The 27794-nt window shown below is 29.9% G+C and overlaps 2 protein-coding genes and 1 long non-coding RNA gene across 3 annotated transcripts in view; 2 read left to right on the forward strand and 1 right to left on the reverse strand.

Annotated features, from left to right (window-relative positions):
- LOC130677854 (uncharacterized) overlaps positions 1-27794 on the forward strand; it is a 72525-nt gene that overhangs the window by 1800 nt on the left and 42931 nt on the right. The gene's annotated exons all lie outside the window — the stretch shown is intronic.
- On the forward strand, positions 3162-4245 carry LOC130677789 (putative gustatory receptor 28a). The gene is made up of 4 exons (XM_057484652.1): positions 3162-3616; positions 3809-3880; positions 3960-4049; positions 4141-4245. The coding sequence occupies exons 1-4, from the start codon at positions 3164-3166 to the stop codon at positions 4201-4203; spliced, it is 678 nt and encodes a 225-aa protein (XP_057340635.1). The 5' UTR covers positions 3162-3163; the 3' UTR covers positions 4204-4245.
- Positions 5134-27354, reverse strand: LOC130677753 (synaptic vesicular amine transporter). Its single transcript, XM_057484608.1, has 12 exons — positions 26950-27354; positions 20242-20403; positions 15700-15924; positions 15445-15613; positions 14141-14283; positions 13880-14062; positions 13690-13791; positions 13449-13623; positions 13304-13355; positions 12830-13013; positions 11963-12096; positions 5134-11849 (listed from the first exon to the last, which is right to left on the reverse strand). The coding sequence occupies exons 2-12, from the start codon at positions 20357-20359 to the stop codon at positions 11781-11783; spliced, it is 1554 nt and encodes a 517-aa protein (XP_057340591.1). The 5' UTR covers positions 20360-20403; positions 26950-27354; the 3' UTR covers positions 5134-11780.

Consider the following 27794-nt stretch of genomic DNA (forward strand, 5'->3'; position numbering starts at 1 on the left):
AGTAAAATGGGCGGAGTATATCCCTACTCAATGATTCAAGCCACTAACGAATCTATTACCCCCCTCTTTTATGACGTCACTCTGAATTTAGCTGCCTTATTAACGTGACCAAAATCTCTAGACTGCACATGCGCATTTAATTAATCAGCACACGCATGTGTAGATCAATGCAACGTCAGCTGAATTTTATAACCTTACATATCTCTATTAATTGATACGACATAACACCAAAGTTGACGTTTTTTTTATTGAGTTAAGTTTTGTTAAGTGAATAGTATTAAACAAATTATCCAATTCCATAAAGTATATATATTTTTTAATAATAATAAAGTAAATTATTTTTATAACTCCGACTACATGGCGCTGACTTTAGACATCTATCGGCGTTTTTCTTTCTGCGTTCATTACATAAACTATTGTATGCATCTAGTGACATCGAGTATTATACTCTCGTGTGTTGGCAACACTCGATTCGCTCGTGCTGCCAAACCCACACTCGAGCACAATACCTCCCACAAGATGTATAAGATACTATTAAAGTATGCATAGTTTTTGAGAAAAAATTACATTACCTCTGTCACTAATTCATTGGAATCAATACAGCGATTAATAAGTTTATTGACCATTGAAGTTACCATTCGCATCTAGAAATACACAATATATAATTTATGTTTGATTAAAGCCAATTAATGTCATGTACTGATTGATTCAAACCTCATTTGTGAGACGGGTAATGTTGATGGTTAGAACAATCAATGGAAACATCTCCATAGCTAACCATGTAATTGAATTAATCGACGACAAAAATGTGTAATTTTTAGGGTGGTAAATCAACGGTTGCACGCAATAAAACGTCGTATAAACAATAGCTCCGCAAAAGTGTGTTATTATTACTAATATTGGAAAGGAATAAAAATCTGACAGTTTTTGAGTCATTTCGTAAAGTAAATTATATAAGTCCTTCAAGTAATGAAAATCATCTGTAATTCTTACTTCATCTAATGCCCTGACACTGTTAGCTAAGCATTGAAATGAATTATTGAGCTTTCGAAATCTCTTTCTTTGTAAGTTTGCTACAAATCCATATTGAATTATAAACCAACTTTCAATGAATCGCGGCAGAGCCAATATTAGCCATATTAAATAATCAATTGTGTCAAATCGTAACTTATCAGTAACCATGATACCAATCCATAACAGTGTATTAATACCGAAATATATAACAATGATATTGCTTACTGAATCATAAAAAGTCATATATTTGAGTTTTTTAGATTCCAGTTGATCAATATCGATCAATTTATGATAAATCCTTATTATTGTGTTTTGTTTGAAGCACATGGCTGTCCACAAATACAATAAAGTAAAATTGCCTATTAAAGTCTTAGTAAATATCAAATTCGCGCCAAGATCTGATCTACTCGGAAATTCAGAATTCATGTATTTTTGATATGCAATCAAACTCAAGTATAACCCGAAAAAAAACAATATGCAATTGTATATATTGCCGTTTTTTGATTGATAGACTCGTAATTTTTTATCATTTTCAACTGCAAATGGCGCTAAACCAATAAATTTGAAAAATATATACAACATTATTAAACACTTATATTCCGACATTATTAGAAGACTAATATATTCTCTTTTTACGAACTTTTATTTATACACTGAAAAAATCAGTGTTATAATGGACTTATTTTGACACTGGTGCGGTTAAAATGAACACACCGTAACGGTATTATCCAACCGGTGTTAAAACGGTGTACATACAGAGTAAATAAACTCCGATCGAGTAAAAGAGTGGGGGTATAAGTGTTTTAAGATTTACATGACTAAAAAAACTAGTCATACACGAAAATATAATATAATATAGTTAAAAAATTATAGTTTCAAAAATCAGAAGTCCCTATACTTCGAAGGTGTAAAAATTACATCATTTCTGAGACGTAGTAATTATTACAGTTTTATATAAGACTTTTTTCAGTCCCTTATCGTTTCGTTTATAATAAAGTTTCATTTAACTAAATATGCATTAGAAACTGTAAAATTTGGTATTTATAATTGTAATTATTTTATTACACAAAGTTACACTAATTACAGTGCAAACTATAATGCTAAGTTTTTTATACGAAGGCCGATGTTTCAAAAGTAAAACTAATTATTTTAATACCGCTCAACACTGGAAAAATTTTAACATCACATCCGGTGTTATTAATACCGTTTTCGGGGTTAAATTTAACACCGATAACCTTAACACCGCGATAGCGTGGACTTACACCGTTTTTTTACAATGCATTAGAACAATATATTCTTGTTTTAAAACTTTTAACTATGTAATAAATATTCTAAACATACTTTAGTATTTTGTTCGTCACATTAAATATTCAGTCACAGATTATATTTCAAAATACAATAAAAATTTATCTTAAAATCAGCGGTAATCGATTAAACACTTAAAATTCAAGGTGACCCATTTTCATAAATGATTTTGAAAAAGAGATTCAATCTTTATTTTTGTTCCTTGTAAATAATTTAAATCTACAGCAGAATAATTACTTTCAAATAGAACAAATCTAACTACTGAATCTTTATCAGTGCAACTCATTCGGAAGTCATGTTCATATTATCAAAGTTTTTTTAAAGAACCAATTAAGAAATGATGACTGAATCAGTCTATTTAATTTTTTTCGGAATTTTCGGATTGGCTCCATTTCGGATTGAACTTAAAAAATCGCAACCAAATCACCGATCGATGTCAAAAAAAGCTCATATTAAATACTCATGCTCTCGTATCGGTTATTTTTATATTATTTTTTTAATTCTTCTAATTTTGGGACTAAGTATTGCGTATTTTCTTCATACATATTATCACGAAGTTCCTAACGAAAGTCAACTAACACGTAAAATAAGAATATCAATGAAAATCGCTGGAATGTTAACAATAGTCATCATTTGGGCTAACTATTGTTGGAAACAATCAAATATGGTGACGACAGTGAATACTTTCATATTTATGAACGAAGACATAAACCAAATTTATAACAATTTCGATCAATCTCAACTTAAATATATAAATTTTTACGTACTAATTGTAGTACATGTTATTATTAACATAGCAAATTTATTCACTACTTACCTGTCAAACGAAGGAATCAATTTATCAATGTTGCCAAATATATTCGATTTTGTTATCTGTTTGCATATTTTTCAATATGCGCTCATATTAGCGATAATTAAAATAAAATATGAAAACCTGTATTCAAAATTATCAGAGCTTACGGAGATTTACAATGGGCTTCAAGTTTATACGACGGTAATTACTGGAAAAAATAAGTACAGTAGAACATTGCTACAGTTGACAACGATTCGTCGTAACTATGCGGTTCTTTCCGATATATGTGATGATATTTCCCAATTATATGGAGTTTCAATTCTTTTTTCACTAACTTATGCTTTTGGAATAATTGTCTACTACTCATACTTGGCAATATCGAACAGTATTATCGATATACATGAAAAATCTTTCATTTATACAATCGATGCTGTATTACCACTTATCGGAGCCGTACTTGCTGTCACTGCTATTTGTGTTCTGGCGAATGATGTGATAGCTCAGGTTTGTTACTAAACAAAAAATAGTAAATTATACACCTAGGGAGGAAAGTAGCACTGTCTAATCCGCGTGTTTGTTACGTAATGGTTTGGTAGGCACTTATGCGTGCGGGTCGGAATGTCTTACTTTTCTTCCTAGGTGCGTAATATACTATTAAGTTTCTTATTGATAGCTGTAGCCTATATTTTTTTTAAGATGAGAAAAGTCATAGATGTTATCTATCAGCTTTTAAATGTTCGTAATTTCCATCGAGAAATTAAAACAGAGGTAATATATTATATTTGGATCTTGGCTCTAATAAAACGAAAGCGTACAATCGTAGTTTTTTTGTACTTATTTTTTCCAGTTGGAAATTTTTGCGCTTGAGGTATCACACCGGGAGATATCATTTCAGGCTTGCAGTATGTTTTCGATAGATTGTGGACTTTTGGGATCGGTAAATAATTTTTTACCAGTATAACAAGTAAACAATTATATAGATAAGTATTAATATAGTAGGATTGATTGGTGTTAATTATTGCTTCTAGATATTTAGTGTAACTGCAACATATCTTATTCTTCTATTACAATTCTATGGTTCAAGTAAATAATTGAAATTGTTGTGGCAGTTGTTACTTGGACAGTAACATTTTATAGTTGACTATTTGTACACGGTAACAAATGCATGGCGTTCAACACCATGCTGGTATGGTCTCAAGACAGATACTAAAATAGTATGTGAAAAATTCCAAGACAGTATTGTAACGAGTCCCAGAAATATGGCGTATTTACTATACTGTATAGTACTAGAGCGATTGTAAAGCTCACACGTATGCATAGCAGCCACGGCGAAACAGCATGGCCCTGAGACCCATACTTCAATGCCAAAGGCACAATGCTACTAGTTTTTTCCGCCATAATTTCTGGCGTGTCAATCAATGTATACTATAGTATTACTACCAAAACTGTATAGATGTCGTTAGACTAGGTTTATCGGCCAGAAACAATGTGGATACGGCAATGCAGTATGGGCCTGACGGCCAAACTGACATTGCGGCGTCCGCGACAACTATTGCCAATGTTACTATTCCCGCAATGGTTGAATCATCTATGCATAAAATTTTATAACCTATAAAAATCTTCAATACCATACAGTATGGCGTTCAGGCCTATACTGGCATAGTGATGCAAAATATTTCTTACTGTGTAGTTTTGCCGTAAATTGGTTTATATAAAATCGTAATTTAACGCAAGTTTGACCCGGTAGGGAATTTAATTAGTTAAATAGATACAAGTTATTAATGATTACTTCACTTTATTTGGTTAATTAGTACATCAGTTAAATATAATACATAAATTGAACATCACAAATATTTTACTTAGTGTACTTTTTAAAATACTTCGTCTGGTAATCATAGTATATATATATACTCAATATAGATACTTTTATTATCTCCAATGTATATTTTAACTTATTGTCTAGATGTCATATATGTATTTTTGACAAATTTCAATTTAGCTAAATTTTTTTATATCATTGATTTATAATATGTTTATTTAATTATTATTTTTCTTCAATCAAGTATAATAAAGTAAAGAAGAGAATATATACTCTAATCCTCTTTTCTTGTTATCCCTTACTAAAACAGACATAAATCGGACCCATACACCAGCTCATTAGTTTTATTATAATGGAAATATATTTTGTGTCAATAATTTTTTTTAAAATCTCATCACAAATCACAATATAAATATATTTAATAACATAGATCATTTTTTCAATAATATTATAAATAATAAATTACGCATCCACGCAAAACTTTAATTCAATAAATTTTACACTTCAATATATTATTTAATATGTAATTTTTGATTTAATACTTATATATTAATATGATATTTGATAACATACTTTTTGACTTCTATGCATACGTGAAAGAACGACGATAATAAAAACAGTTAAGTTCAAATAAACGAAATCATTAACTGACGTATATTTTGTTGAAAAAAAAAACTCTACATTCCAATCAATATAAGATTGGGGGAGTCGAGCTCATTATCATGGCTTATTGTCTGTTCACAATAGCAGCCCGAAAGTTAAGTACATATAATAATCATCGCACAAACTTCATCATATGTTTGAAATTTCTTCATTATTTCAGATATCATCCAATTTTAATTAAAGTTCTTATCATTCGTATTGGACATACGTAATGAAAAAAAAAAGAAGCTATATATATTTATGTATATCCATGTCCGTTGAGATGTTTATTTTCTACTAATGTACGCTAACCGATTTCCATAGCAATTTTTTTTTGTTTTTTCATTTTTTTCAATAACATTTATCTATAATTAAATTTTATTTGTCTTGATTGCATTGGCAATTCAACTATATGTCGGCCGTTTATAATACCGATATAATATAATTACTAGATATGAAAGCTTGATGTTATTCACATAAAGATGAAATAAAAGTATACCAATATACAATATAAATAAACTATAAAACAGTATACAGTCGAATTTCATTAACTCTTTAGCGCTTGACTTTGAAAACCAACTCCATGTTCAGGCGGGTCGTTAGGAAACTGTGGGCCCGTAGCATCCGCAGGGGCGTAGTATAGAAAAAAAATTTTTTCTTTCCATATTCAACTTAGCTATGTAACTACGGCACTGTTACTGTACACAAAGTAGGGTTAGAATGAGTGGAAATGGACAAACAGTAACATTACTACTCTCACATTGCACGCATCCGAACCCACGACCTTGATTCGCGTTTTCCGCACTCGATTATACTCACACTCCCAAACGATAAAGGGTTAACCCAGATTCCATTAACTCGAAACTTCCCCTCAATCTTGACCCCCACTATGAGCTACGCTGCCCCCACCCGATAGTAGTTTACTCTCCAAAGGGGGAAGGGCATTCGATAAGTCGGGATTCCCAGGAAATTTCCCTTCTTCTAAAGACTAACTGTCAAGTTGATGAAATTCGACTGTATATAATATTCATAAACTATCATTAATTTTACAAATAATCATTTATCAATACTTTTTTTCATACTTTCGTTTACAATCATATATTTTTGGTAAATATTTTACGATATGATCGAGTTATATGTATACAATTTCAATCATCTTTTTTGGCACTATCTGCATTCAAAATTTTATAACGGAAGTACTTTACGTTGTTCTGTTTTTCATGCAGTATTTGTAGGTGTTTGTCAATGTGTCAGTGATCATCATTTTTGTTTTTTTTTCGATTTCAAACACTTTTATTAAATTGACTCGCGTTGCGTATAAGGAGTAGCCGCAAGCGGCTTTTAAGTAAATTCGCAGCGAAAATCTGACAAATAGTTTTGGTTTTAAGAATTTTATCTTCAATGGAACCCTTATAATATTCTACTATTATTTCTAATATATATGAGATAAACATCAACGATATAAAGCTCTACATAATTCGAGTTAAATTCTTCATGTCATATTATTATATATATATTTAAGTATATGTATGATCCAAGAAAGATAATGAATTAGATTTACGTAGTTATTTAATATTTAGATTCATATAAATCCAATTTTATTAATAATCTTTCATATATATTTATTTCACCTCTATTTAAGTAGATATATGTATTTTTCTTTATATATGCAAAGTAAATTTGCTCAAGAATTAGATTGAGTAGATTTGATTGAATCTCGTTAAGTCTAGATCATTTTTTCATTCAAATGCACACATAGATATATATCGAGAGTTACGAAATAATTATTAATAATAAATGTTCTAGTTTGATCAAGTGTTTATTCACTTCATAGTAGGGAGGCCCGAAATAACCGACTATTTTTTTCGCGCTTCGTATTAAAATTTTTTGGTTTAACGAATTTTAAGAACCCTCTCCAAAAATCAGCTTGATAAAAAATTTTTAAGAGGTCGCACAGAAATTTTGAAAATTCCAAAAATGATTGAAATTCAGTTTTTTTTCTGAATTTTTTATTTCCCATGGCAGCAATTTATTTTATTTCAAATCTCGAATATGCTGAAAATTTTAGTCAAAAATTTAAATATTTAGTTGTCGCTTAGGAATTTTGAATTTTTCCGAGTACTGACTTTTGGACATTTTTGAGCGACCCTTGAATATTAATATTAAAGCTTCTTGATTTTTTTACCATTAATTTGTATCATAATGAGTAAAAATAGAACCCAAGACAAAAAAAATTTAGTTATTTATATACTTTTTTTTTTAATTCAATTTTTGGTTTTTTTGATAATTCTAATCTTGGCCAATTTTATTGTTTGAAACTGTCCAGTATTTTTTTAGTTATGCAAAATTATAAATTAGTAAAATGACAATTGAGTCATAAAAAAGTACGAAAAATAATTCAAAGTATTAATAAAATATTATGAGTTAATATTCATAATTTTTGAGCGACGTTCAAAAGTCTATATTTCAAGCAAAAATTTTCAGCATGGTATTGATTTTACATTTAGAAAATATTTCTGCCACGAGAAAGAAAAAATCTAGAAGAACAAAATCCGAAGTTCAATCATTTTTGGAAATTTTGAAATTTTTTAGTGACCCCTTAAAATTTTGAATCGAGCTGATTTTTCGAGAGGGTTTTTAAAAAATGTTGAGCCAACAAATTTTCATATGAGCCTCGAAAAAAAAGTAGTCGTTTTTTTCGGGCCACCCAACTCAATACAGTAAATCAGCGCTTAGTTCTTTCAATAGTAATTTAGGATCTGAACAAGATGTAATTAATTTTTAAGTAGATAAAATACACGCCAGTACAGATTATTATATATATATTGATGATATCTAAACTTGTTTTAATGCATCTTATATAGAGAAAATTTGATCTCTTATAATCATATTTTCTAGACGAGTAAAATTTTTTGAAAAAAACCTCCCTCGTCTAAAAAATAAATTTCCGAGTCAAAAATTTATTCAGCCACAGTACGATTTTTTTCAACATCAACTTTCTTAATTTTATAACTACAGTTACAATAGAGTAAATATTTTAAAATATGTATTATTATTGTATGCATTCTACAATAAAGCTAATTAGTGTATTATATAAGTGAAGCTTCTGAAGTGAAAAGTATACGTGCGTACATGAAACTTTGTATTGCTTCTACGAATTTTCTATTCAAGGTTCCATTTTTCAAAAATTTTTATCAACATTATTATGTAACTAGACAAATATTATTATTAGCATTATTAATATTATTAATTAATAGAAAGATTTTCGCTTCAAATTTATCATCATTAGATCATTACAAATGTATTTAAATACTTTTTCATTTAATTTTTGGCACTTTGACAAACACCTCGCTGAAATACTCCATTTCAAAACTTATACTTCCGTATTTCATTTAAATGCAATAATTTCAGTATCAAATATCGTTATTAATCATTTCCAAAAGTAGTTCCATTTTCTCAGATTATTCTTCTTCATAATTAATTGAAGATATAAAAATTACAATAGTTACTAATTTAAATCCAAAATTTGAAAACTTTTCATAAAACCTAGTTGCTTTTATTGCGCAGTTTCTCTGCAGCCATTCAGAGAATCTTGACCAGGTAGTTTTCTTCAAATATCGAAATTTTGATTACAATATAATTTTGTTACACGAGAAAAATAGACTACTTTTAGTAATAATTAATTCGCCAATCCCAACTCATGTTTTTTTAATGAGTTCTAATACTTAAATTTATATTACGTTCATCATAATTGAAAATAGTAATGATTTAGATAATTAACCCATTAGCGCTTGATTTTGAAACCTAACTCCATGTTCAAGCGGGTCGTTGTACACAAAGTAGGGTTAAAATGAGTGAAAAGGGACACACAGTAACACTACTACTCTCACATTGCACGCATACGAATCCACGATGCTTTTTGATTCGCGCTCCCCCACTCGACACACCCCGAGACTTTTCGAGACTCCCAAACGCTAAGGGGTTAATTTCTAACCATTTAGGTAACATTATATTTTGATTAATCAATATTATCAATTACTAATTATAGTCATCCCGGAAACAGCCTGGGATTTTTCCCTACCATTATTCTTTGTCCCTCCACTATAACATTCTGAAAAAGATATTTTGCGCATGTGCCAATCCAAATATTGTGGTAAAGAAGGAATAATTGTGGTACGGCAAAATCCCGAACTTTCTATGGGTCGACTATATAATCTTTAAAAAATTAAAACCTCAAATGTTAACCTAAAAAAATTATCATGTCTTCTTTCACGTTTAGCATAAATTATTAATATTTTATACTTTCAAAAGTAAAATGTATATTACAGACGGTACAAGTAGCTCACAACATGCATCATGCATATCTTATTAAGAAAAAACATTTTATTTTCAATAATATATTGAAAATTTCTTTCAACTTCAAGAATATGCATCGTTACAGTGAATCTATTTTTTTTTTCTTTGTAATCGAAGAAATTAAGGAATTAAAAATTATAAACTCGGCCAAAGCAACGTTTTCTACCCAAAAATAGTATTTATATATTTATCAATCATTTTTTTTTTTTTTTTTTCAAGAAATATGATCAGCTGACAAACCCAAGCCCTAATTAGCTAAGCTATGGCTAATGAAAAATGTCTTTCATTTTTTTCTACTACAATACTATTGATTGCATTGAAAAAAAATGTGATTGATTGTGATAAAAACTATGACCTAGATTCCTGAGTGGAAAATTTCATAAAAAGAAATGAAAACTGTCGTTAATTATGATAAAATTTTTCTTGTCCTCTGACTTCAAGAAATTTACCAATAAAGTGTTAGAGTTATTTGGGGCAAGTGTGCGTTTTCGGACATCAATGCATGGTTTTGCGCATACTTACCCACTGCGCACACTTATCTCAAATGACTAACGGAAAATTTTCACTTACTTAATTATGATCAACACAATATATTGAGGGGGTATAATATTTCAAAATAAAATCATGTAAATACTTTCGTTGTCCTTCGAATTTTAGAAAAATCGTTGCACAAAAATTGAATAAAAAGAAAATTAAATCATAAGTTTCAACATGCATTTTACAGAACTAGGTTCGAAAATTCCATACATTTGTCATTTTATAGTTGGGTTAGGTTACGAATTTATATTTCGATGATATTCAAAAATCAATGAATTGAAGTTAGGTTGAAAGAAAAATTTCAAATTTTAAAGTATTCATTGTGTTTAAATAATAGCTCGTCCTTATCCTGACCTTAAAAAATTTAATTTCCTGTCCGATTGATTTGTCTTATCAAGATATGCGAAACCTACTAAAACGTTTATTTTTTAAAAATATCAAAGCTCTACTGTAGTTCAATGTTAGAGCCAATAGTAAGGAAAATAACCGAAAATAGAAAAACTATTTTATTTTCTGGACTCACGACTGATTTTGCTAGGAATTCACTATTCTTTTAAATATATAAATACTATCTAATAAGAGATTTACAACAGTCAAGTATAAAGTCATTAACCAATTGTTTTTTTTTAATTAAAGCGAGTCTGGTCATTCTAAAGTTACAAGAACGCTCAGGAACACAATTCCATTGAGCTTAAGAAAACATAGTCCACAGATTACCTCACATCAAATCAAATTCATTTTCTTTATACCGATCTTATTTAAATGTCGGCATCGGGACGAATCTCAGGTCCGAAAGACCTCACACTTTATGCGTGGAAAATTCTTTCGGCTTCCACTGGGATTCGAACCCACGCCTGGCCAGTGATCATGTTCGAGAGATCTAAGTCTTACACCTTAGACCGCTCGGCCATGATCGCCGGTTGTCTTTAAACAATGTCCGTAATTTGTCAGGCCGCCATCTATGCGAATTTTTCTCAATTATTAATCACTCATTTACTAGAATAAATTATCAACTACACGGAGAAAAATTGTTCTCCAATTAAAGTAAATCATTCATTACTAGATCGTATCCATAATTATTAAATATCTACTTGCGACCCTGAATTATTATTCTGTGTAGTAAAAAAGCAAAACCAGATCCACAAGCTTACATTTTTTTTGTACTATAAATTAATATAATTTATGTTAAGAAATTAATAAAACTAACACGTGGGTTATTTTGAATTTTTTCCTGCGAAGCGGGCCATGAAGAAATAATAGATTTTATGAACATAATATGGAAAAAAAAAATTTACTCAATGATTGCGATACTCTTTATTGTTCCTCTTCATCATTTTCGTAAGAGACGTAACGAACTGATGACTTCTCCCCGATGATTAGAGACTAAAATTAAAAATAATTATAATTTAGTAAAGCTATCAATCAAGTTATTTGAAATGTTAATTTTGAGTTTCATTGATTGTCGTCATGGTTTCTATCAAAAATAATAAATTTACCTTTTTTTCTTCTTTCGTTGGAGGGGCTTTCAAAAAGTACATGAGAGGTGCATATAAAAAGCATAACATTGCGGTTCCAAAGAGCATCCATTCAAAACCAATCGTGTTGACTAGAGTTCCACTCAAAGCAGGACCTTAAAATATATTCAATAATATCGATTATTAAATTACAAAATTTAACAATTGTAGTGATTAAACTTTTAAGCTTCATCTTTTAACCCGTCATCACTCATGTTAGCATTTTGCTCACGCTCAATTTAAAACAATGATAACTTTTTTTTTTTCGTAAGTGAATAGCTGTTCGGCCGCACTCGGTATACTTCGTAACTTTTAAACTTATCCTCCGTTACAAGTGCGCCAAAGCGCGCGAGATGTTAGACGCATGCGCATAGAGCGTGAGCAAATCTCTCATCACGAGAGTAAAAATTACCAGAAAGTTCACGTGAGTGCTGACGGATTAAACTTTTCTGACTAAATTAAATCACTAAAAAATAAATCTATAAGTTATCGTTAAGTCCGCAAAAGAATGATTTTTTCTCCCACTACTTGGCTATGATCAAGCCTACGACTTTGCACTAACGCGCATGCGCAGTAATGACTAGATTGTAGAAAAATGGTCGGAGTAAAGCCCATTCATTTGCGGACTTAACTATAGTCTTCTAATGTGATCTATATGCAACATTTAAATGCAGTGATTACTGAGAGTTGCATCCAGGATAATTTAAAAAAATCACGACAAAAATATTTAGACCTCTGTCTCAATTGTTTTTTAAAAAAGTAAACATAAATAAATACAGAGGATTTTTTTGGCTAATAGATACCAATATTTTTTGTTAATCGATTTTTTTCTGATTGATTATTACGTACCAACAACATAACCCAAGCAGAATGCAACGTCACCAATCGCATAAACGCTGCCATAAACAGCAGTGTGTCTTATATCAACTAAGTATCCTAACTCTGGCATCATTGAGCTATCGACCATACCAATCGCGAAGCCTAAACCAGCATTCGGCATTATCAAGTGATTGATATTCGTTGCTAGAGGTATCTACGTAAAAAACATTTACAATTAGGTTATAAGTACAGTCGGTCGATTGTCGGATTCCACTAACTCGGGACTTCCCCTCAATCTTGACCCCCACTACTAATTGCGCTGTCTCCCACCCAAGATGTAAGAGCGCATGCGCTGTAGATTACTCTTGAAAGGAGAAAGGGTATTCGATAAGTCGGAATTTCCAGGAAATTTCCGCTCCTTCGTAGACTAATTGTCCGAGTTAATGGAATTCGACTGTATACAAATTTATAAAACTCATGATAAATTATAAAAAAAATACTTACGAGCATCAGGCAAAACCCAATAACAATTAATCCAACTAATGCTGCCAGCCACCTGTATTTACATTTGAAAATTTAATAATTTCCTTAGGAACAATAGCTTTTGAAGCCTATATAATATGATAAATATGTTTGGGTGATCACTTGCCTTCCCATTCGATGGCCGAGTGGCCCGAATAGATTAGTACCTATGAGGTAGCTAATACTGGCTGGAAGGAAAGTGGCGCCTTGTTTCCATCGACTTGCGCCCATTGTGTCCATCATCCAAATCGGTAAACTGGGCTCCAGCATTGCAATTCCCATGTTGGCAAACGTGATTGCACCTGATGAAAATTTTTAATTAAATTGGGTTCGAATTCAAATGATTTGACATCATCTGAGATTCTTACCTGCAGCTACGATAATATAAGGATCTGTAATTAAGGCTTTCAATGATGGTGACGCAGTTTCAGTGTAAACGACAGTTGGTTGCAGCATCAGAAGTTGAAGCACTAGAATATATATTATGTAATGACTTTTCATATATATATTTTAAATAATTGTATAAAATTATATGAAATCGCATTAGTTTATACTTACGTCCATCACCTAAAGCCAGGACCGATAATGCAAGAAACGGTGCAGATTTTCCCACAAACTCATACATTAATCCACCAAATGGTGGCCCTATTAAAACTCCCAGAGCCAATCCACCAAGTGCGATACCCATTGCATTACCTCGTTCTTTATCGTCTTGATATCTTTCCGCCAACATTCCCATGCCTTGAAATTTTTTAAAAATATTAATTATTTGAATTATTTTGTCTACAAAATTTAAATGTGTGAATTTTGAATGTTTACCGGAAACAGTTGAGCAAGAAGAACCTATACCCTGTAATGCCCGAGCGATAAAAAGGACACTGTAGCTCCGACCAAAAGCAAAAACCAAAGTAGAGATGAACATAATGACAAATCCAGCAAACATGGGAACGCTGTATCCAATTCTATAAAAAATTTAACACCAAATTCGATCAAAATAAAATTTTGAGAGTTTTTTGATTATTCAGTAATTGAGTGAAACAAAATCAATTCTGTTAGGGTGGGCCGAAAAACTCTTGCGGCGAAAAATCGTTTTTTTTCTGTGTATAAATTAATACTTAAAATTATTGCGAAAAATTATATTGGAGTTAATAAGGGAAGAATATCTTTAATATACTTATTTATAACTTTATTTAATTATTATTATTCATTAGGGTGGTCGTTGAAAATTAAATTTTCTCAGGCGCCCCATAAAAAGCTTATTTTTAGAAAAAAAATACGTGGGGAATTAAATTTTTTTTTTTTTTAGTAAAAAGAACACGTGCCGCAGGACGATCAAAGTTCATTTTTCGAAACAATCGCGGTTTTTTTTCAAATATCTCATGAAATATGCAGATTAAAGGAAAAAATCATGAAAACAATTTTGTAGGAAATTAAATTCTTGACAAAAAAAGTCATATTCATTTTTTTTATAAAATGTGTATTTATGAAGATATTTAAAAAAAACTTTTTTAGATCTTATCAATTGAGCATTTTAAGGATTACGAATGTTAAAAATCACGTTTTTTCCTTAAATATAGACAACTTCGTAATTCGTAACATATCAATTATTAATGCTTGTTGTAGTTTCTATATACTTAGAAAAATGTTATTTTCAAAATTTGTAATCCTTAAAACGCTCAATTCATCAAATCTAAAAAAAATTTTTTTAAATATCTTCATAAATATACATTTTATAAAAAAAATGAAGATGACCTTTTTTGTTAAGAATTTAATTTCCTACAAAATTGTTTCTATGATTTTATCCTTTAATCTGCATATTTCATGAGATATTTAAAAAAAACCGCGATTGTATCGAAAAATGAACTTTGATCGTCCTGTGGCATGTGTTCTTTTTACTTAAAAAAAAAAAACAAATTTCCCACGGTTTTTTTCACTAAAAAGAAGCTTTTTATGGGGCGACTGAGAAAATTTAATTTTTAACGACCACCCTATTAATCATATAAAAGAGCAATATGAATTTGTTTCAATAAATTTGGCAAGAAGACTACTGAATTTGGAAGTATAATATGATTTTGCTTCACATCCGGGAAAAAAATATTTATATAATATATCTTTGAGTATACTTGTGAGTCAGAGGTCCTACTATAGGATTAGCTAGTAACTGAACAAAAGCTTTTGACGCAAACATTATTCCTACGGCGACAGTTTCCTCTAGCAATTCTCGATGTCTTTGAGCTTTTTCCAGATTTTCTAAACTCGTGGCATTAGTTGTGGGCACATTAGCTATAGAACCTTAAAAAAAATGAGAAAAAGTTGTATCATAGTGAAAGAAAGAATTGAAGTATAAATAATTTTTTTTTACATGAAAAATTACTAACCATTCGCGATGGGAGACGAAGTACTCGTTACTAGTTGAAGAAATTCCAGTTGCCCGCTATTTGAAGCATTCAGTTGAGGACAGGTGCATTTAGTTGGTGGAATAGGAGTACTTATGATGCTAGCAATGGTCATTGGACGAGTTGTATAGTGAGGTCCATCTAAGTGTTGACTTAAAGTGTTATTGGGGTGTTTGATATCGTAAAGAAACTCTGGAATGATCGGCACTGCATTGAAGAAAAAAATCAATCATATCAATTTTTTGAAAATATTTCACTTCATTAATCTTAAATTTTTCTTGTAAAACAATTTTTTTAACCCCATCAAGTTTTCTTGCTATCAAAGTTAAGTTCCATCACAAGTTGCCGGTCAACGCACTGACCACAAGAATCTTTGATATATACTACAAGAACTTGTATAAGATGATGTGCACAAGACAATCTTGTGATGGTCTTGTACTACTTTTATGAAAGTATCTTACGGAAGACCCCTAGGTGTCTACGTCTTTATATACCTATCAATTTGTCACAAGATATTGATGCGAGATTCTAAGACAAGATTGTTGCAGGACTTGCACATGATATTGTACAAAAGAACATTGAAGATGTCTTGCTCAAGATTTGTTAGTAAAGTTACTTACGCGTATCTTGTGCGAGTCTTGCAACAGAAATTACTTGCAGACACTAACGCATATCTTGCAGCAGATCTGCACAAGAAGTCTCATATTACACTGCCTATATATCTCACTTCCATCTCTGTCACTTCATCCTGGGATTCTGTATTGTATGTCAATGGAGGGGATAAAGTGGCAGATACAGAAGAGATAGACAGTGTAATATGACACTTCTTGTGCAGGTCTTACGCAAGATATGAGTTTGTACATGCAAGTTCTGGCGCAAGATTAGCTCAAGTTAATGTACTAATGTTCTTTCGGCAAGATATACACAATATTCTTGAACAATTCTTCAAGTACACCATAACACAATGGTCTTTTTCAAGTCTTGGACAAGACTTGCAATTTAAAACTTTTTACTTATGATTATATATGGGGTATATATAGGCTTATATATAATTAGATCTGATCAGACATGACTGATATGCACTTACGTATAGCTATGTATGACTCTATTTGTTATTAGATTCGATCAGGCTTCATTGATATGAAAACTATACATAATATATGTTTAATTATATATATAGGTGCATAATAAGGTACCAGTGGGTAATAAGGCCTCGCTAAGGGAGATTTTGAATAGAATTTGCATTTAATTATAGAAATGTATCATAAATCTCTATTTCAATACATTAGCCATAGAATATAATGAAGTAATGGTAATTTATACTACAAACGAACAAAAAATTAAACTTTTACAAAAACCATACGAATAGGCCTTATTTTACTACGGTAGGGTAATAAGGCCTATGGGTTAAACAAATTGGAATAGTTTAATTATACTTAATAAAATTGGTATTAGAGATGAATCATCACTTAAATTTAGCAACAATACTTTTTAAAGACAGAAGACTAGATTGTTTTGTTCAACAGCACTTGAAACTATCAGTATCCTTTTTAAGAGTCAAAAGACTAGATTGTTTTTTATAATTTCTTCTGCGCTACGACATCAAATGACGGATGATGAAATATAGAAGATAGGGAATGTGGTATCGGGACTCTATAAACTTGTCGTAACATCTCTATGCAAGACCCTTCTACTAGAGTAGCCTTTAGCGGAGGCGGTTATTTTAAATATCATTTCTGTCACTTAGGCCTTATTACCCGACAGGCCTTATTACCCGCGGGTACCTTAGTTGTATCCAACCGTTCAGATATAATTATATATAATCAGATCCATCCATTTTTGCTACAGTGTTTTCAGCAGCATCCATAGTTATATAAAGACGTAGACAACTAGTTTACTGGTGACCAGGCTTAGTCAAGATCGCTATAAGATTCTAATATGGGTTTTTTTAGTGTATAAATAAAAGATAATATTGCTCATAAATTTTAAATTTTTTAAAGATTTAACACTTGCATTTCCCGGGTTACAAAAAGTTAAATAATATATATATTATTATATATCTTTCTCAGATCTTCCATAAATGCATGACCACTTATCGGAATTGGTACAGTCGTGACACATGGTTGCTATTTTCCCCTAGTGCTTTGGATAGATCTCATACACCATGAATGAGTAGCTATTGAATTAAAGATTGTACTAGGGGGAAAAATAGCACGAGGGAATATCAATGTTGGAAGTTAAAAGCCTGAACTAAAAGTGATTGACCATACGTTATACTCTTAAATATTTTTTCCAAATATTTATATACGATTACAGTGGTACTGATCGGAACAATATGAGTGTTTATTGCCCGATAAATATTTTCCCTTCATATTGATTTATTTTATGAAAAAAAAAAAAAATAATCCAGAAGAGCTTTTCCGAGTAAATTATTTGAAGTATAAATTTTTTCGGTTTTTCTTTCTCTTTTATAAGACTAATAAAATTTGTCAGGTTCAGTACAGTCAATTGATCGCGACTTAAAGGGAAATCTCACCTAATCCGAATGAATCTGTTCACTTTTATCGAAGAAAAGATATCGATTGGCAATACATGAATTCTGTGTACTATATCTATCCGAGTCTTAATAAAATTGACAATTTTATTCAGTTCCCTATAGAATAAAATTTACTATTCAGTATACAAGTAATATAATTTAATCGCGTGATTTAAATTGGCGTGCAGAATTTTTAGTCTCAATAAATATAAAAAAAAAAAATAAAGTTAAACTATAATTCCAATTTGCCGTTAAGTTTTTAATGATTCTAAGAGAACGCAGTTGATTACGAGGAAAGAAAAAAGAATTTTAAGAATGGCAAGACCTCTTGACCCAGTGGTGTAAACACTTTTAATTGTTATATATAAGAGGAACGACTTTATGAAAATATGAAGAGAAGTTAAGAATTATTTTATTTTTACGGATCATCTTTATCCGCCTACGACTCAAAACTATTAATAATTTTACGTCACATGGAAATTGACGGAGTAAAAATTTTTTTGGAAAATTTTTATAATAAATATGAAATATTTTATTAATAAAATGCTAACGAAAGATATATTGAGAAGTACTAAAAAGATAAAATTGAAGACATAAATAATAAATGAAAAGACATTGAATCTAATGAAAGACTAAAAGCTTTTTAATTAAATTCTACGTTTGACGAAATGCATCTGCTAATACGACTTTATCATTTGTAAGTTTTAAATTGAGTAAAGAAAAATTTTTTTTTATATTCAAAATTAACCAGATCAAAAAAATCCATTTGGAAATCCAGCCTAAATTTCTATGTGGGTCCAGTATAGATCCCGATATAGCCTGTTTGAAAATAACATATATGGTCAAAATATATGATAAATATCAGAAAAAATATGTAGCCAATTTAACTATATTTTCTGATATATTTTTTTTTGTATTAAAAAATATAATATTCATCATATACGAGTCCGTATATGTTTAGCATATATAAAATATATATGTCAATCATGTACAAAAAATATATTTTTATCATATATGAAAATATATGTTCTTGTCATAAACGAAAACTATATTTTTTATCATACATAAAAATATATATTTCTATCACATACGAAAAATATATTCTGATCATATATAAAAACATATATTTATATTGTGTATGAAAAAAAAAATTTCTTATTCGTATGACCAACTCCAATTAAATTAGATCTAAATTTTAATATACTCTTTAAATTGCAGTTAAAATTTTCAAAATTAGTTAATTTGATGCGAATATATATACCCATATACATATACATACACCGAATAAAATATATGCTTAAATATAACAAAGAAAATATATGGTGCCATATATAATATAAATTATATGCTACCATATATTTCATTTCATATAAAAATTTTATATTTTTTGAATATAAAAGGAAATATATCAATACAATATATTATAAGGTAAATGTAAATGTATATATAGCTTAATATAAAAAACATATAAGTTACATATATGGAATACATATATTTACTACTGTATATAATTTTATGTTAAATCGGCCAAAATCTCTACATGATTTTTTATAATATACAATATAATATGTCATATATTTTTTTGTTGCAAACATATATGATTTTATATATTTTAACCATATATTGTTTTTTCATACGGGAAATGTTCATATGGGTTCCTATGGGAATCCACACCATGAAAAATCCATATGGGAATCTAGTATGAATTCTCATGTGGATTTTTGCCTCAATTTCCCATAGGAAATTCAAATATTTATGGTTTCCTACATGGATTTTTATATAAATCCATTCACTCCTATATTAATTTCTATGAGTTCGTACATAAATCCATATTTTCTTATATGGATTCCCATGAGTTCCCGTGCGGAAAATCCGACATGGATATTTTTAATAGGGAACATTTTTTTTCTCGGGTATATATTAATATTTAGTAATAAATCAGTTATTGATTAGTCATTTAAAATTTTGAATTTAAAAAAATAACTCACCGACAGTAGTAAGCAACATATTGTCCAACAGAAGTGCGATAGCTACGATGACAAGGACAAGTTTCCGAGACTCCCGACACCTTTGCAACCAACCACTCCATGTTCCTCCAGCCATCATACTCAAATTTTTATTTGCTATGTCTTCCACAGCACCTTAAAAAACTTTAAAATAATATTTTATTATTATGCCAGTTTCTTATGACTGTAAATTTATTTTACTTTAAATTATTTAATTCAACGGAATTTTTATTTACTGACAAAAGCCTTTGAAAGGGGAATTATATTTTTATTCTTGTCAGCGTAATGTTAAAGAAAGCGAAAATTAATTAAAGATTTATTTTTCTTTTTTAGAAAAAAAAAAAAAAAAAAGTATACACTTAATCGTGCCCTTTCACCCAAGCGACTAATTTAATTGACTTCCGATAAGAGTTTTTAACAAAAGAGAGACCTCAAATAAGAACTTAGAAAAATTGTGACACTTTTTTCTTGGTCAAAGTGTAAAAGACGTAGCAGAATAAAATTTGCGGAAATAATTTTAAAAGTGTTCAAGTGATTTCTATTTTAACATTTTTCACTTTCGTAAATTGCTATTCACCATTTTCTCACAACTCTACTAGAGTTTTAATATATTTATTAGGGATATGCGAATCGGATTCAAAAATAGAATCGAATTTTCTAACTTTTCAAAAAAAGTTTTAAATTATTCATAATTTTTCGAATTATTAGTAAATTTTATAATTATCCAAAAGTTTTTGAATTATTTGAAACTTTTCAAATTTCTTTATTTAAATCTATTATTTTAATTTACTGTAAAATTGAGGTAAATTTTTTTCTATCATTAATTTCCTCTCTTTACGGACAATGAGTTATCAACATTGATAAGTAACGCTAAAAAAAAAAAGATTAGTAGTAGGGGAAGTCAATCAGCATTTTCTTGGGAACACAATCCCTTGGGTGCGAGCATTATTCTCATGAAGAGAAACGAAAGTGGAGAAAATAAAAAGTGTATATAAAAAATAAAAAAAATACATCTGCTGCAGTTCTTTTACTTCATGATTTCTCTTGCGTTTACAACTGAGCTCTTCAATTCTTCGTCTCTTCTGAGTAATTATAAAGAGAATGACTGACGTTATTTATCAAGTACTTACGGCTTGAGAGTCGATCCAAGAGATTACGTGACGTCTTAATATTTTTTTTTTTTTTGCATTATTTGTTCTTTGAATTTCCACGATCTTTATAATCAATATAAATATATAGCATTTTAAGCAAAATTATAAAGCAAACAAAATTTGCAAGACTTAAAAATTTCTAAATTAAGTAAGAGATAACCCTCAGTGAATTTTTTTTCTTTCAAGTCATATGTTTCGATATTATTCGTATTTTTAGTCATTTAGAGAAGGGATGAGCAAAATGGGAACGCTAAGGGGATAAAAAATTATCGCGAATTCAAATAAACTGAATTTTTTGTTCACTTTTATTCAAAGTAATTGAAACAGATTGTCAATTACTATTAAATGATTTTTTGTGGGCGGGTAAAAATTGCTTGTTCACAAAAAATGAAAATTTTGGGAAGAATTTTATTTTTAACGAATAATAGGGGGGAGAATTTGGCTCACCCGGCCCATTTTCTCCACCTCTCTAAGCGAAATTCTAAATATCTACAAATAATTTTGAGCCTCCAAATCCCGCGTTCCGCATTTTTAAATTATATTGAATAATGCTGCAAAGCAGGAAATTATGTGTTCATGCACGCACACTAATACACACACATACACACAAGGAAATATATACGTGAAACGTTCCACATTCTCGTATTATTAAAGAAGGAGAATTAGAATAGGAGGGGATTGGGTAGAATAGGGAGAGACATCAATGAACAATTTATAGATAAATTGAGAAAAATTCACTATCAAAAAATTTTGAGTTCACGATGGGGTGTGAAAAATTTGGTGTTAAAGTTTTTAACACTGCTGGTGTGAAAGAAAACACTTACACCGTGTTAAAAGCACACCGCTTGATATTTCACACCAAGAAAACTTCAGACCGTCAATTCACACCCAGCAAACTGTGTAACCTCTCCGGGACCATTTTCACACCAAAATTTTTTTACCCGGCACTCGCTAACAATTTATTTTGAATAAGTTGAAATATTAAATAAAAAATTTTGAGTCCACGATGGGGTGTGAAAAATTTGTTGTCAAAATTTTTAACACTGCCAGTGTGAAAGAAAAAACTTACACCGTGTTAAAAGTTCACCGCTTGACATTTCACACTAAGAAAATTTCAGACGTCAATTCACACCCAGCAAACTGTGTAACCTCTCCGGGACCATTTTCACACCAAAATTTTTTCACAGAGCTCTAGCTAAAAATTTATTTTGAATAAATTAAAATATTAAATAAAAAATTTTGAGTTCACGATGGGGTGTGAAAAATTTGGTGTTAAAATTTTGAACACTGTTGGTGTGAAAGAAAACACTTACACTGTGTTAAAAGTACACCGCTTGACATTTCCCATACGAAAAAAATATATATCCGGGCAAATCTGCATATATGAGATATATTTATATATATGTTGCATATATGCGACATATTCCAGATTTGCCCGGATATATCTGGATATATATTTTTTTCGTATGGGTTCACACCAAGAAAATTTCAGACGTCAATTCACACCCAGCAGACCGCGTAACCTCGCCAGGACCATTTTCACACCAAAATTTTTTTACAGGGCACTCGCTAAAAATTTATTTTGAATAAATTAAAATATTAAATAAATTTTTTCTTATTTAGCAACTACGCGAATTTCCATAGAATCAAGATCAACAATCAAGTTGTCAATAGATTGTGAAGTGCAATCGAATTGGAGAGGTTACGGTCGATTGACATCTGCGGTTTGCAATCGACAGGTCTCAAGTAGAACCGAGTGGTTCGATTTATTTGTTGTCCAATTACTAAAATAAATTTTTAAATAATAAAATATATAGTTTAATTTTTTATCTGATGATAAATTTCACAAATATGATATCGCTATATTTTATTCTTTCGTTATTATGCAGTCATAAAAAAAATTTGTCACGTAGCAACATTTCAACTGCTTCAATGAAAAACAGAGAGCAAAGACTTGAGCGCAGCTAATAGAAAAATCATGTCACCCGTCATATCTACGGAAAATTATGGCAAAACGTGACGATGCACAATCCTACACTTACTTTTTTTATTTATAAAGTCATCGCCTCTAATCAAAATCTTATGGATAAAAAATTTATAGCATCTGAAAATATATTTTTCATTTAAAACAAAGACAAGAATCATTGACGACAAGGACATATATGTCTATATATATATATTTCTTATTAAATGACTTGACGGTGTAATAGAAGATTTAATTGATTTAAAACTTATGACGGTAGTTAACATTGAAGCAAAGAGCTCCAATTAGTATTATCAAATTTGCAGTTGCTACTTCATTGAGGAAATCTACGGATGTTAAAGTCAAGACTCACATCCTGCGATCAAACTTCTAAAATCGTCAATTAAGAAACTCTTGTCACAAGAAAGGAAGGAAGACGGAGAAAATGATACTTGTTCTTAGACTTTAATCAAATTATCAACTCTTATTATTTTGACATGATTTTTACTACAAGGAATAATAAAAATAAAAAAGTCATATATTGATTCAATTTCAGTTTCTAAAGACCAACTGTTGCTTAAATGGTTTCAACAAGTTTCTTCGCTTTAGACTTTATAAATAAAAAAGTATTTATATTATACGTACACTAAAAAAAGCGGTGTTAGAATTAACTCACGGTGTAACGGTGTTATTCAAAACGGTGTACAGGAGAAGGAAATTAACTTTGATCAGAGTACGAGGGTGTGATTATAAGAGTTTATTAAAAATTACTAGGGGTGTGCGAATATTCGAATTTACGAATTATTCGTCTCGAATCGAATCGAATAGCTCGAATTTTTCGAATAATCTGAATTCAAACCAAATAATGAACTCATTATTGAATTAAAGAAGAATTCGTATTCGTCGTAATTATCAACATTTTTTACTTCCCGCTAAGAAAATTGTAAATTTTCGGGAAGTTATTGGTTTCGGTCCGATTTTCGAAAATCGAATTTCTAAGAGATCTTGCAGATTGTCTGACATTGATAATTTAAAAAAATTTTGCTGTGTAGCATGTTTTATTTAATTCATGTAGAATTTTCGAATCAAAATATGAAATTTACTTTTTTATTCCGGATATAACCGGATGACACTTTTTTTATAGTAAAATTTTTATTATTTTAGTAATGAGTTCTATGAAAAAAATATTCAAATTGAGTCAAATACACCCGAACAAGACAACTTTTCCATCGAAATCGATTAATTTAAGAGCACAAGAAAATTAATTGAACTATTCGAATAATTCGAACTATTCGAATTTCGAGTGTTACTATTCGATTCGATTCGATTCGAATGATATTCGCACACCCCTAGAAATTACCAAAAAAAAAAATTATTTATATTTTGTTAAAGTTACGAAATTATCGTTAATTAAAAAAAAAAATAGCATTGGTAAGGTAAAAGCCCCTATACCCACTCACTTTTCATTGGAGAGAGATTAAATCACTCAATATAAATTAATAAATAAAACGAAAAACCATATTTTTTTTTTTATAGTTATTTTTTGAAGTTTCGAGTACTAGAATAAAATTTAAGTTTGAAGAATAATCTTGATAATTAATTATTATTAATTTTTTAAATAAGGTCTTTGAGTGTACCCATAGTCGCTCACTAAAAGTTGTCATGTATCATTACTCGATCAACACATGGTCCTATAGTCGCTCAAAGACAATATCAATTAAACTATGATAAGTTTATTGATTTGGGCAAATAATTTATAAATTATACTATTTTATTCTTTCATGATATAAAATTTCATGAATTTTAAAAATGTATTTAATAAGATATAGTTATAACAATTCTTAAAAAATTTGACGTAACCGAAATTTAATCTAACGAATGAACGTTAAAGTAAAAAATGCCCGGCTTTGCGCGATTTTGAAAACAGTCATTTAATTTAAATTTATAATCTATTATAAAATAATTTGATACATTATATTTTAATATATTTAGATTCACAAATAATTATTTATCAATAATAATATTTTTAGTTGTAATTTTTTTTTATAAAAATTATAAAAAAACGCCTTAAACAGTTAAAGTGAGCGACTAATGGTACTGACCGGGTATAGGAGCTTTTACCTTACGTGAATTTTTTTTTACACCGATTTAACACCGCCTACACCGGTGTTATTTCATTTTAACCGCGCGTCGTTAAATTGAGCCTATTTTTAACACCGCTCTTTTTACAGTGTAGTAAAAAAAAATCCGATATTCGAATCATTTGCAAATCATCTGTCAAAAAAAAAGCGGTATAGCCTCTCATGATTTAAACGTCGAAATAAAAAATAATTAAATACATATACTTCGAAATTTCGAAAAGTCTTAAATTTTTCCCATACACGATAATTGGATATAATTAACTAAAAAAAAAAATTAATAAAATTATAATGTATCCATGACTACATGCATGACTTTATTAGCACTGCAACACTGTTGATGGGCGGTTGGATACTTCCTCCCTTGGTTCTTTCTCGCCCATCCATTTGGGAACCCGTCTCGCCACTTTGTCGCGCGATATTGCACTTTAAACGAGTTACTTCGTCAATTACATTATCCACTGCGGAAAACGCTTCGTTTTACTCATCTCTTTCTTCTTCAATACATTTAACAATTTTATACGTCTTAATATTTTACCCGTTTAATTTCATCAACTGCCAATCTCTAAACATTCATTATCTATAAATTAACTTTATTCAATAATATATCAGACAGTGATATCTAGTAATGATTCTTAATTTCATTGCACACCTCGATCGCGAAGCTCCGTCACCAAATTTTCAAATCAATCATAATAAAAAAAAAAAAATATATTCTCAATTCCTAAATTTATATACTAGTCATCATTGGCTATATAAATTTAAAAAAAATTATTGACCGCGTAATTTAATATTTAAAAAATGCGGAAAAAAGTAGTGTCAATTTCAGTGTTTTACTATCGCAACTCCTGGGTAATAATATTATCACGAGTAATTACGAGTAGCCTAGACTCAGTAACAGAGTGCCAGGTTATGCAGATTGCTTTATAATGTCATTACCGATCACTCTATTAAGTATGAACTTTACTAAGCGGTCGGAACTTTATCTTTCTGTTTTCAATTGTCCCGGAAACTTGTACAAAGTAACTTTGACCCTTATTTATACATATATGTATATGTATATCTATACTACCTTTATCTACTTCAAACGTTTTCTGATAGTGACAAGTGAAAATGAATACCAAAGAGCGCGTGATATGAATTTTCAAAGAGAAACAGCTATCATGGGCATGCCTTTGCTTGTGTAAATTAGATTTAAAGCGTAATAAGAATAAATTATCAGCAATTAGTATTTAAAAAAAATTTTTGAACTAAAAATAAATATTCTTGATTCAAGAAAATTTTTTTGAAACCGACAATTTTTCCGGATAAAGTAAAAATTTCTCAAAAAAATCTTGATTTGGTTCCCGAAAACTTTTGTCTTTAAAATATTTTCTTGACTCAAGAAAACTTTTTTTTTTATATATGTATGTATATAAATTTGAAAATTTAAACTTACCGATACTACTAGCAATCAGAACGAAAAATTTCCGCTAATCCTTCCGGTTTCCAAGTTGGAATTTGCGGATGCTCAGCCGTGGAATCCCTGTGGTCAATTGAAAGTTGATCCACCGTCGTCGCATCCTCAACCTTGATGTTATCGCCGGCACAGCGGCCCGATCTCTGGTAACTGCTGGCCACGTCTCTCAAGCGTCTTCTCGGCTTCCTCTTTAAATTTTACGATCACAATATGTTCCCAAGTGCCAGAGCGCATGGTCCAGGATTTCCCACCACTTTCATAAAGTCGCTCTGACTTCTCTTTCTATGTCTTTCTCACTGATTGTACCTACACCCACGTCTATTTTCTCGTATCACCATTATCACCCTCTCCTTACGATTTCTTTTCTCTTCTGTCTTTCGCACGTCCGCCACGATCTCCTGCATCATAATGGAATTCTTCAGGTCCAATAGATCCTTGCTTTCATTATTTTTGAAGAGACAGAAGCACTATTTTTTTTATAAGGACTAACGGGATATGCATATACTTTTAAAAATAAACCACAAAAAAAATTACTATTTCCTAGTTGGATATTTTCTGTTTTTTTTTTTTTTATTAAATAATTAAAGTTTACATCATAAAGATACAAAATATCATTTCTTAATATTAATTTTATAGTGAAGAAAAAAATCCTGCGACTTTTTAATTTTAGTTTTTCAAAATAAAAATTTAAATACAAAATTTTCAGTCAAAATTTTAACAAAAAAAATTTTTATAATCAAAATATTCGAATAAAAAATTTCACATTATGAATTGAAAAAAAAAATTCTTAAGACTCCAAAAAATTTTTTTCTGCCTCAAAAAAA

This window comes from Microplitis mediator, chromosome 1, assembly GCF_029852145.1.
Source record: "Microplitis mediator isolate UGA2020A chromosome 1, iyMicMedi2.1, whole genome shotgun sequence".
In the NCBI taxonomy this organism is placed as follows: domain Eukaryota; kingdom Metazoa; phylum Arthropoda; class Insecta; order Hymenoptera; family Braconidae; genus Microplitis; species Microplitis mediator.